The 12,821-nt window shown below is 38.5% G+C and overlaps 1 protein-coding gene across 1 annotated transcript; it reads right to left on the bottom strand.

Annotated features, from left to right (window-relative positions):
• Window positions 1-5,978: 5,978 nt before the first annotated feature.
• LOC110705498 (vacuolar-processing enzyme-like) lies at window positions 5,979-12,089 on the bottom strand. The gene is made up of 9 exons (XM_021883380.1): window positions 11,760-12,089; window positions 10,437-10,601; window positions 10,197-10,353; window positions 9,536-9,621; window positions 9,115-9,314; window positions 7,561-7,609; window positions 7,073-7,285; window positions 6,608-6,814; window positions 5,979-6,401 (listed from the first exon to the last, which is right to left on the bottom strand). The coding sequence occupies exons 1-9, from the start codon at window positions 11,982-11,984 to the stop codon at window positions 6,219-6,221; spliced, it is 1,485 nt and encodes a 494-aa protein (XP_021739072.1). The 5' UTR covers window positions 11,985-12,089; the 3' UTR covers window positions 5,979-6,218.
• Between the last annotated feature and the right edge of the window lie 732 nt (window positions 12,090-12,821).

The following is a 12,821-nucleotide window of genomic DNA, read 5'->3' as shown; positions in this document are numbered from 1 at the left end:
TTCTCCAGTTGCCCCTTTTTCAGTCGTCCTAATGACCCAGAGAACATGTGGTAGTTCATCCGCCCATAGGCCGCCTGCTCGTTCAATCTTTTTCTTGAGACCGTCTGAGATGATTTTATTAAAGGCTTCTACCTGGCCGTTTGCTTGTGGACGGCCGACAGATGCAAAGTAGTTTGCAATTCCTTGATCACCCAACCAGCTTTTGAGAACAGGCGTCTCAAATTGGGGACCATTATCAAAAACCATAGACATGGGAACCCCGAACCGAGTGATGACATTTTTCCAAATGAATGAAATTACATCTTTCGTCTTGATTCCCTTTACAGCCTCCGCCTCTACCCATTTAGTGAAGTAGTCGACGACAACAAGTATGTACCTCCTTCCGCCTGTAGCAGGCGTATATGGACCCAGAATGTCCATGCCCCACTTAGCAAACGGTAGTGGGCTGTGAATGGTAGTGAGGTCAGTAGCCGGACGGTGAATTAGTTTGCCAAACCTTTGGCACTTGTCACATTTTTTCACCATCTCCATTGCATCTGCTTCCAAAGTAGGCCAAAAGTAGCCCTGCCGCCTTGCCCTTTGAGCAAGCGTCCTACCGCCTATATGAGAAGCACAGTAACCAGAGTGAAGATCGTCTAGTATCTCTCGTCCCTTTTCTGGAGTAACACACTTTAAGAAAGGTTGAAGGTACCCCCTTTTGTGAAGTTCTCCCTTTATCATTTCAAAACAGGTGGCTCGTTTTTTCAATGCTGCCGCCTGTTGAGGATCATCCGACAGTGTACCGTTTGTCAGATATGCCCTGATTGAATCCATCCAGGTTGAGCTTCTGTCTAGGATTCCAATAGGGTTTTCCTCGATGCTTCTCTTCTCCATTACTTCCCAAAAAAAAATTCGGGGAGTATCAGAGGAGGCGGATGATGCTAATTTTGACAGTGCATCCGCCTGGTTGTTTTCTGATCTCGGCACTTGGATCAGATGGAAATCCTCAAGGGAGCCGACTGCTTGTCGGACCGCCTGTAAATACTTGATCATGGCCGGATGGGTTGCTTCGTATTCGCCATTGTACTGACTCACTATCAATTGTGAATCGGAACAGGCGTCTATTTTTCTTGCCCCTGTCGCCTTGCACATGCGGATCCCGGCTAGTAAAGCTTCATATTCTGCCTCATTGTTTGAAGCCTGAAAACTGAAGCGTAGAGCATACTCGTACCTGTCGCCCTCTGGCCACTTTACATTCAATAACGATAGGGTCGTCATGCGGCCCTCTTACCCCTCCTAGATCTTCTTCAGTGATGACAATCTCAGGAAATGAATATTTGGACGGCCGTTCTTGGTGAACGGAATTTACATCTAACCGCCTGATATTGTCTTTGTTGCCCCTAATAGTGGGGCCGCCTCCGGAGAAGCCGCCTGCAATGGTGTAGGCGACTGCATCATCTGTATCAGAGCTGTCGGCCTGCTGATTCTTTTTGGCCGACTGATTTTTTGAGGAAGTGTTCCCCGTAGATTTCTTGACATAAGTGTCAAGATCACCTTGCTCAGCCAGGCGGTCTAGGTACCGCATGAGACTGATGCAGTCATTGGTGTGATGACCAACATCATCATGATAAGCACAAAATTTATCTTGGTTCCGGTTGTTTGCAGAACCCTTCATGGGGACCGGCTTCTCAATTGAGATCCGTCCCTTGATTTCTTTTAGGATAAACTGGTTATCCTTGTTAAACGCATACTTTGGGGAGTATGGTTTGAATTCTTTTTTCTTTTTCTGGGCCGGCTGTTTAGAGGAATCAGCCGCCCAGACCTCTTTTCTTTTCTCATCTTTGTTAGACGAATGTTTCTGTCGTCCTTCTCTTTTTTCGAACCTTTTCCCGTCAGACTGTTTTATCGTACAAAGATCAGTCGCCTGTATATAGGCTTCTGCTTCAATCAAGGCCTCTTGAAGAGTCGCCACCCTTTTTCGAACCAAATCAAATTTGAAGGTAGACCCGTCTTTGAGACCTCTGAAAAAGTCAGTATAAGCTACCTCATCCGGTAACCCTTGAATCTGTATTCTCATCAGGTTAAACCGCCTGATGTAAGAACGAAGCCCCTCCTTCTCGCCCTGCTGAATTGTTCCCAAATCAAGGGTCGTTTTCTTCGCAGGGATGTTCATGGCGAAGTTGGAGGCAAATAAGTAAGCAAGCGTCCTGAAGCTATTTACACAACCAGTCGGCAGGTTGCCGAACCATTGCTGTGCGATTCCTTTGAGAGTCGCTGGGAAACACTTGCACCAAGTGGGATCATCCAACCCTTGAAGGTACATCAGGTTGGTGAATGCCATCAGATGGTCTTCTGGGTTAGTAGTGCCGTCATAGGCGCCTACTAGTACATTTTTCACTTTGGTCGGCTGAGTGGCTTCAGTAATTTCCTTGGAGAAGGCCGACGGCTGTTCACCAAGTCTAAGCAACCGTAGCTGCCAGTCCATAGGTTGGACGTTTTTTGCTGCAGGTCCACCAAACGGAGGTGGCTGCAAAAAATACTGTTGTTGCGGCACAAATGGTAAGTTTGGTACCGCCTGGTCGCTATGAAAGCCGGACTGACGGGAGGTGCCGTCTGACTGACTCTCATGATACGACTGAGTATGCCTCATCGAGGCATTTCGCAAACTGTCTTGAAAGTTTGAAGTAGAGGCCGACTCTGACAATCGGTCACTCTTCTTCTGCTCTAGCAGTAGCCGAGCATCTGTGAATGTTTGCTTCGACCCGTCCGCCTGAATATGACGAACAGGTTTCCTATTTCTTGTAGGATAACGGAATTTTGTGAAATCAAGGGCAGGTGGCTCCCGCTTCCTAGATTTAGGATGAGGAGTCGCCTCTCGCCCTTGAACTGGCTTCCTCTTCAGTGAAGTGGAGGGTTTCTTGGCCGACTGCTCCTTGACTGGAGCAGGCGGCTTCTTGTTGATCAACTCTTGAATCTCTCCCTTGAAGTCCCTCATGAAGGTCATGAGTTCGTTCCTTGTGATGGGAGCAGACCCATCAGTCGGCTGTTGCCGAACAGGCGGTGCGCCTGATGGCTCGCTTCCTGTTTGAAGATGCTCCCGTTCCCTCCTTTCGGTATGACGGGTACGTCGGGCTCTTAGGGTCCCGTCTGAAGCTGTATGAGCTTCAACTTCAAATTCACTTTCGGTATCATGGTCCGACTGAACTTGAGGGTCGTCTAGGGGACGCCTCTCTTCAGGAGTCGGTACAGACTTGGATGCCATCTCAGAAGTACTCTCCCCACAGACGGCGCCAAATGTTTTGGGGTTTTCTGATGTCCTGAGGGAGAGTTACAATTCCGAGACTGGAACCGGACGCCTGTACCTGCAAAATAACGGAGACTCCTGTGAGCTCCGCCTCCAACGGTCAAGTTAGTACCTGATTAAGGAGTAATTAATGCGGAAATTAAAGCGATTTGGTCTCTCTAGGTGAGAGTGTTTAATGTAGGTAATCTGCTTTGTTAGCGAGATCAGCCGGTTATTACTGTGTGTAATTAATGTGTTTTTTCCGTAATGTTTCTGTTCTCCTTCTGTAATTTTTCTTAATGAGGATTAAGGGAGGTATTTATAACCTTGGGAAACGTGCCCATCCTAGGTTTAGGTAAACCTAGGGCCGATTGGGCTTCCCTCGGAAGTTGGGCATGGGTGGCCGGTTTCTCCATTAGGCATGGAGTATGCCACATGTCTCGACATAACAGGTCCAAGGTGGACGAATAAGCGCGTGCCACGTGGGAAGCCCTGACTGTTCCAACTGGGGGACACTTGGCAGGACCTGATTGGTCCACGTGGCGCATTCCGATTGGTGGGAGCAAAATCCCCTAATCAAAAATCATCCTTACGGCTACAACAAATCGTTAGACTGTTTCGCCAAAAAGGATGTACTTTCCGACATCTGTGCGAGAGGAGTACCACAGTGCAAGATATGTATTTGTTGATTTAGATTTCATTGTAGATGACATATGACTTTTGATTAATGAATTGATTTGTTTTTTTTAAAAAAAAAAATACATAACAAGGTCATTTATTGTTAGTATTTTTTACATATATATATATATATATATATATATATATAAATTATGCTAAAATTATTTTATTTTGACCACATGGATGTGATCAAACTTTTAATGTGTGTTCTATTTACCTAATGTTCACTCATCTAAACTTCTATGAGCAAAATGAATATATGGTGAACAAATATAGTACCTATAAAACAAAGAGCGAGAATGTTTCCTTTATTTTTTTCAGTTAACACTAAGATATTCAAATTATCTTCTCCTCATTTGAACTAATTAAGGTGTTTTCATTTTCTAGAGTTTAGTCAAGTTGATAGATTTTGGTCTTTGTGACCATAGTTGTGTTTGAGTAATATACTAATTAATTTTTATGTTACATTTTAATAGTTCTTGCAAATATATATGGAATCAAAGATATATACTTCTTTCATTTTTTTATTAGATGTATCGCTTTTGAAATTGCGGACTCCTAAGCAATTTATATAGAGAAAGATAGGGAGAAAAAATAAATAGGGACTCGTGCGATATGAAAGAGATAAAGATAATTAACTATTACTAAAACAAAACATGCTGACATCATTAAGGGACACATGTCAACTTCTTATGAAATTTTTTCCTATTTTTGACATCATCATTTGTTTTTTCGCTAAGTTCCAAGACTTCGTACATAAATGCAATACTTCTTTCAAAATTAATTAATGAGATTATGATTACACTTTTTCGAATAAAAAAAATATTGACAACTATTTTAAAAAATAATAGTTATTTAAATAGTATTATTTGTTTAATTAATTAATAGTTATCAACTAAACTATTTATTTAATAATAGTTATTTAAATAATAGATAGTTATCTAAAATATTGAGAGTTATTTAAATAATACTATTTAAATAATCTATCTATTTAATAATAGTTATTTAAATAGTTTCAATTAATTAATGAGTATCTATTTAATATTTTAATCTGTGCAATGCACAGAACTAAACTAGTTTATTAACTAAAACAAAAAGTGATGCATTTAAATTGAAACTTCTATATATAGAAAGTGATGCATCTTATAAAAAACCGAGAAAGCAAATGTATATAGCTAGATGCAAACAGAAATAAAAAATTTTGATCTCATTTGATGTAATATAATTTTTTAACAATAATAAATAATAAAGATAAGGCGAACACAACAAAGTATAAGTGGAATGGACCATAACTCCCTAACTCCTCTCCATGGCAACCAAATCAATTTCAATTGCAAAAGGAGCCCTACCAAAATGACTAAAAGTTAGATGAAAAATTGAATTGACATGCCCCAAAATTGACCTAGCATGGTAATACAGTGAAAATATAAACAAAGCTAAATTCAATTTTGACATGCTAAATGAAAACATGAATTGACATGCCCCAAAATTGGCCTAGCTTGGTAATACAGTGTGGATATGTACCTAAATTGAAATCGCCCATCTACTCAAGATCAATAGTTTTCCATGTTGATTGTCAAAAGATCTTAATTAATCTAACCTAACTTGTATTTCCAATCCAACTAGGAAACTTGTACATAAACCGAATGCCTTCAATTTTCACCCGAATAACTTATCATGGTCGATGAAAAATTCAAACCAAAAGATCACTACTTCTATCCTTGATCAGCCTCCTTCATAAAATCATACCTCATCCGTCCTGCCACAACTATTCGTGTCAACTCACCAAGTGACACCAATGCTCCACCTTCGAGTAGCAAGCGTAGATCACCAGAATTACCAACTACCAACCTTAATCTATGATCCATCCCTTCTCTTCGTCTATGACATGGGAAAGGGAATTTACTCTCAATGTTCACCAGAATTTGTCCAACTTAGGCTAACAACTCACCTTAATTGCGCCAAAGTTAGGGTCAAGTGGATAACTTGCATAGAGGTCATTACTCTTTAGTGTTTCATTTTGTATCAAGACTTGAAGGATATGTGAAATGTGATTAGCTGAATTTCAACATCAACAACACTGCTTTTACATTCCAAATAAAATTCAGTACACAGGCACGGTATATTTACAGGAAATGCTTTTGCAAGGAATATGGGGATACAGAGGAACCTTTGAGATAAATTGACAGTTCCTAAGCTGTGAATTTTCACTTACTCATTTTTTTCTATCATTTTGTACATCGCACTGGCTTTGTTAGTATGCAGCAGGATAATCCGATCAAGCACTGAATCCCCTGTGCAGAGAACTCAAATGACCGGAAGGAACGGTAGGGCAAGCCTGTGCTGATGCTTCAGCCATCTGATCGGCTGTGATCCCAGCATTGCAAATGTTTGCGACGGAACGCATGTGCTTCATTCCATATTGAGATAGAGATCCGCAGTGCATCTCAAAGGTCTTGATCTGTATATTACGATGTTAAAAGAGTTTCCCCCAGTTAGATTTCAGTTGTTGGGGGCTTTAATCGAATTTCTCAAACCAAAAAGATATGTTCTTATATGGCAAGAATTGGAATATCAGAACAATTTCAAGTAGATGATAGGATTTTAAACAATGGAAGTAGAAGGCTTTCAATGATGAAAAATAGACCAGTATTTCAGGGGTCATACCAGTGTTTTTAGACATTTCCAGTCATCAACAAGGGGTTGCCCAGCAGGCCGGACAGTCTGAAGGACCTCTGGACCCTTTGTCATTCCAAATAAAAGCTTGCCAACAAGTTTAATGCTGTGATCTAGGTGAACTCTGTGTGACATTGCCTCCACAAACCGTGACTGGGCTTCCATCTTTTTTTCAGAGCCTTCAGGAGCTTTGCGGAACTGTGAAAGTCACAAAGACAAAAGCACATAACAAGTGAACACCGGTCAAACACGAAATTTTAAGGCTCTAATACTAAATATCAAGCTACAAATACTAATTTAACAAGACCATAGACTAATACATGGTGAAACCAATTTTCGGGGGTATTCTGTTTGTACTATTATCCCATAACACAAACCCACTATGCGAGTTAAGCATGTATCCACCTAGTCATATGAAATAAGCAATCAGTATGTAAAAGATAAAAGTACAAGAACCTTTTCCCAAAAGTGGACAAGATCAGCATCCCGCTGGTTGACAGCTTTAGAGGACCTTGGGCGCAATGCATTATCATACACAAATGTAAAATTCTCGTTAGCAGGATTTGTACCCATGTACATGTAGAGTTTGTCTTTGCTAAGCTCTTTATCACCAAACTGCAAGACATGAGAGCCATAATAAGAGCCTCCATTGGCTGTCCTCGTCTTAACCTGCAATGACCAGAAACAACATTATCCCTTCAAATTTTCGAGAAAGTCAATGTAATATTTATCACTCCTTAAAATTCTTAGAAATAAAATCTGTTAAAAGTATTTTCAAATTCATGTATCAACACCCTCCCACCCCCTACTAAATTCATAACGATGAAAAAACCAAACTAAAAAAAATGCTTGCCCATTACAACCGGGCACTTCAATCCTATGCTAGTAGCAATGTAAAATGTAAAAGGTAATCCAATCCAATTGTAAAGCCCATGAGTTCTCACCAGTTCATATTGGCGCTTCAAGGTTTCAGTCCGCAAGTTGTGGCTCTCACTGTGTTCACAGAATAAAATATTAGAAATCTAAAGATGATATTACAACAGTCAACTGCTACCATCCAAAAGAAAGAGAAAGGAAGGTAAATTGAAAAGTTCACTCATAAAGTTTACGTGAGGCTTAAAATAAAATTTCAGAAACAGGGATATGGTAATGAGTATTGAGCCAAGGGTCTAGATATTGAGTGATGTGGAAAAAAGGGCAAGGTATGATTATATGAATGATATAAAAACTCCAATAACATGCAGGAATGATAAAATAATAAATCAACAGCAAACAATGCTGACATTTCATATACACAACTAAGCACAGGTCATACAGTCAAATCATGTTACATATTATATGAAGCATTATCAAAACAGACATTATCAACAATGTGCCTTCTTCAGTCTTGGGAACGAATTTTCTACTGCCTTAGAAGCAAAATGTCCCTAGCTAGTATTAAACCTATACTAATGTACTTCACAGGACATAATTTTCTTCATCAACTTAAGTACAAATGTAAATCAATCTGTGATGGTGTGTGCTATGTGTTTTAGCCTCCAGTCTTAATCATTAAGTAGGTCTAAAGAGCAAGCATGGTCTTGCATGCAGGGAGCCGAACTGGTAAATGAAAACACAACAGGTCAACAGTAGTCACCTTCCAAAGATATCTCAGACTTTCTTTCACCTATCTAGAAACTGCTAATGCACACAGCTAAAAATGACCGTACCCTCGCCCCTGCTTCCCTTATGAGTAATAAGCTATTGTTCTCTAAACCATCAGGTTATGAGCCATTGAGATGACCCAAGAATTTCACTGAGCCCTAGTATTAATCTTATGTGCCAACTTGCTAGGCATTAGGGTGCTTTATCATTTGGTGTGTGATAGTGAACCTACTTCATGCATCTTTCCTCCATTGGGGAAACTTCAATCTTGTCACTCATCACTTCATTTTCCTAGGATCAATTTACTCTTAACTTAGTCCATTGACATATCCTCATTTAGACCCAAGCAAAGTTTATGAGCTATTTCACATTGTTGTTCAAAATTGTTGTCTCAAGATCACTTGTATTATGTATACTATTTTACATTATTACATAACTTTAGATTGTTAAACATGCAAACTATGGATACAGGAGTAGTTTCGTGCTTGATCAGTATCAGTATAAAGTTAGGACCAGCTTAATCAGAACAACCCCACTGGCCCACCCCTATAATCCAAATTTGAAGGGCCGGTAAGGGGAAGGAAACTGTTATTATGTGGTTATACACTAATTATTATGCATGATTTTGTATAACAGATACAATCACACAAGTATAATTAATACCTGTCTTCCATCCAAGCCGCACTATACAATAAAGTTAGGACCAGCTTAATCAGAACAACCCCACCGGCCCACCCCTATAATCCAAATTTGAAGGGCCAGTAAGGGGAAGGAAACTGTCATTATGTGGTTATACACTAATTATTATGCATTATTTTGTATAACAGATACAATCATACAAGTAAAATTAATACCTGTCTTCCATCCAAGCCGCACTATATAAATCACCTAGACATGTATCATACTCTGGAGGAGGGCTAGGATAATCACCAGGACAATAGGCCCCCCAACTACTCTCTACAGCATTGGACGCGGTAGTAGCATATATGTTTAGTCCTTCAGGAAGAAGACCCTCAAAAATGCTGCCAGACTCACAGGCTTCAACATAAAATACCTGAAATTTCACAAATTCCAAATTTATGAGAACCCAAATAAGATTGATGGAAGATACAAGGGTATATAAGGAATCTAGTAACCTGCAAATAACCTAACACAAATACTAAAAAGAAAAAGGAGAGGCTGGTCATCATTCTTTCTTTTCCTTTTTTTTTTTTCCGTGTGCGTGCGTGTTTTTTTTTTTTTTGGGGGGGGGGGACAGGGGGAGGGTAATCTCACCAAGCTCTTATAGGTTCCAGAAGCATGCTTTTTCTTCAATGTATCTATCAGCTCATCAGCATAGAGGAACGGAGTTGTAGGCATACCTGAACAAGCACAATGTATTGAAATCCATTCACAATGTATTGAAATCCATTTTTTCACAAGAAACAATATGATAAAAATTGATTGAGCACATTGGTGAGGATCCAACAAAATGTAGTAATGAAATTGAACATGACAATTGACAGTCCTAGGGGTATGTTCATCTTCAAAAGGTTGCACTTGTAAACCCATAAATCTTCATAAAATTAAATAATCCTTGTGTGCTCACATTGATCTAGTACTAAACAAGGCACAGCATAAGAACAGCAGGAGTTCAATTCCACATGTATGTAAGAACCTGCCAATGTACTATCTACTATATGATAATATGAAGAAGGATTTCATATAAATAAGTCTGATAGACAACATGAAAGAACCTAAAAGCCAAGAGAGAGTAGCCGCACAATAATTTCCATAATATGCTGTTATTCCCAGTAAATACTCAACACTCAAAAAGCTATAGTAGTACAATATAAGATATTGTAAGAGATTTATACTATAAACATGGAAAACAAAAAGATTTCACAAACAACAAAAGTATGACTTGCAAGAGAACAATGAGGATCAAAATACTAACCTAGCACACCAGCACCACCATGGTCCGAATAATAGATGAATATATGATCATTAGGGCCACTGTCCACCACCTTTCCACTGCCACCAGTAACAGCTGCTTTGTTACCAAGTAACACTGCCAAAAAATTGTTGACAGTCACATGTTCCCCAGTATAATCCTGCCACACCACATCAAACAGATGAGATTAAATTCTTCATAACATTCATCAGCTGACTATGGAAAGGGTGAACTAGAGAAAACCTTTGGGACTCCAGCATAGACATCACTTCCATGGGGATTATTGATGATGACCCCGGGTCTCGGATTCTCCTCATGATAAGCAATGTCATCATACATGAAAACAATAATATTTTCATCTTTTAAACCACCTTTCTTCAAAATTTGGTAAGCATGACAAACGTCAGCCTGGACAACAGATTTAGCAACAATAAGCTGATTGTTAGGATAGGACTACTAGCTAACTCTAGAAAATTGTAAAATCAATCACAAGCACAGTGGTGCATTACAATCACACAAGCAAGTTTTAGGAATAAACTCACACTCTTTAATAAGCATAGAGTTAGACATTGAAAAAAACAAAATTACACTTCAAGATAGATGAGAAGTCAGTTGGTAGGAATGGTAGCTACTCCCATGCTACTTCAACAAATTCAAATCATGAAAACGTTCGAAGAAGATCATTGCAGGAACTACAAATCTATTTCATTAGACTTGTGATGTCCAAGGTCCAGCCTTTCCCACTTGGCCACGAGCCCACGGCACTTACCCTCTAAGACAAACGCACAACCCCCTTATGTTTATCAATTATGATATCTATCCACTACACAATTTCCAAATAGGTGAACTTGCAATGAAATTAAGTTAGGTCCATTTCTTCCAAACATCAAAATAGCACAAATATATTATTTGAATGATGCCTCTTCCAAACACCTTGCAATGAAATTAAGCAAGTTACACAAATAGAATCACCTATTTGAAGTTCAATAGATACATGACTTACATCATAATATCATATAACAAACTAATGTAGCACTTCTTCAAATGCAACATGCCAATATAGTTCTAAAACCAGAGGTAACTGTAATTCTCTAAATACTGACAAAGCACGATGTTTCCCAAACCAAAAAAAAACACACACACATTGACAAAACACAAACCCTCCTCCAAAAATCAATTTCGAAGTGAATGCGAGCTAGCTAAGTTGGTAAATTCTTCGGTTATTACCCGACTAATCGATATTAAATCCCGTCTACATCATTACCCCCATCTGCACCTCAATTCTATATACATAACAAGAAAATTTACCGTCACTATGACAATCAAAGCAACAAACTACTAAAAAATTAACAAAGTTCAACTCTTTCCATAATCAATCATAATTACTGGAAAAAAAAATAAATATCCACAGTTATTTCACAAAACCCAGTTGATAATTTCCAACAAAATTGAATACCCAGAAAAATCCAACCAGAATTACAATAAACACCAAGTCAAAACTTCACTTCTTCAAATAAATTCAAAAATTAAATTGAACTAAAAGAAAATTAAAGATGAAATTATAACCTGGTGCCTGTAATTCCAGTACCCATTAGACCCAGCAATCAGAACCGCCCATCTAGTCCCAACAGAATCATCATCAACGGCGTCAATTTGAGGAAAAGCATGATCAAGTAATGAAGAACGATCAGACGGCAATCGAATAAACTCGTCGGAAATCTGACGGCTCTCAACGACTGTAATCAAAAGCAAGAGTACGATTAACGGTACGCCGGCGATGTATCGGATCATTATCTCCGGCGACAAAGTGTTTGGTAAAAATTAAAGTGAAAAGAAAAAAAGGAGAGAGAAAATATCAAAATAATGGCGGAATTTTAATTTGATTATGATATTTGATTTTGGTGTATAATATAGTGGATTTTATTGTTGGAAAAATATGGATATTTTAGTTGGGTATATTACGTGGTAAATTGTGGAGCGTTGATTGTTGTGATTGAGGTGGGTGGTGATGAAATTGACGGTTCTGATTTGTTTATTGTTGTTGGGTCCACCTCTGCTCTAGAGAATTTTTTTATATGTAACGGCTAAGCTATTGCTTCTGATTGGTTGGATTTTTTTGGCCTTTTCAATTTAATTATTTTGTGGTATTGTTACTATTTTTGGCCCTTCATGTCTACGAGTATATCAAACAAAAAAGGAAATTGCTCTCACCAAAAAAAAAAAAAAGGAAATCACAAAGACATTATTGATTGATTGGTATGATTTTTTTTGACGAAGATTATTGTAATATGATTTTTAAAATACTCCGTAGTATAATTTGTAAATTTAATAAGCTTTAATAATCAAAGTTTATTTTAATCAACAAAGATAAGCATAATAGAAAAATCCCTGTCAAGTAGTGTAAATTCAATTAAATAACTTAAAGTTGAAAAGAACACACCATTAATCCATTATTAATGAGGAGATACAAATGAATAAGTTTGTATTAGACTAAGTTAATGTTAGGCGGCTATAATTAGTATTTATTCATTCCCTAGGCCTTTGTGTATTGCCGAGGTGATTTGTATTTGTATATATACAATGCTATACAATGAATAAAGCAGAGGATTACATTCCTACATGGTATCA

Source organism: Chenopodium quinoa, unplaced genomic scaffold (assembly GCF_001683475.1).
Source record: "Chenopodium quinoa cultivar QQ74 unplaced genomic scaffold, ASM168347v1, whole genome shotgun sequence".
Classification (NCBI taxonomy): Eukaryota; Viridiplantae; Streptophyta; class Magnoliopsida; order Caryophyllales; family Amaranthaceae; genus Chenopodium; species Chenopodium quinoa.
This window is presented reverse-complemented; position numbering and strand designations above follow the sequence as displayed.

Bases quoted from the DNA above. Each gene is read 5' to 3' on its own strand.
- LOC110705498 (XM_021883380.1), bottom strand. From the start codon at position 11,984: ATGATCCGATACATCGCCGGCGTACCGTTAATCGTACTCTTGCTTTTG. The intron at 9,622-10,196 runs GTTAGTATTTTG...GTGCTTGTTCAG, and splicing joins TGGTGGTGCTGGTGTGCTAG to GTATGCCTACAACTCCGTTC. The intron at 6,402-6,607 runs GTATGACCCCTG...CGTAATATACAG, and splicing joins GGAAATGTCTAAAAACACTG to ATCAAGACCTTTGAGATGCA.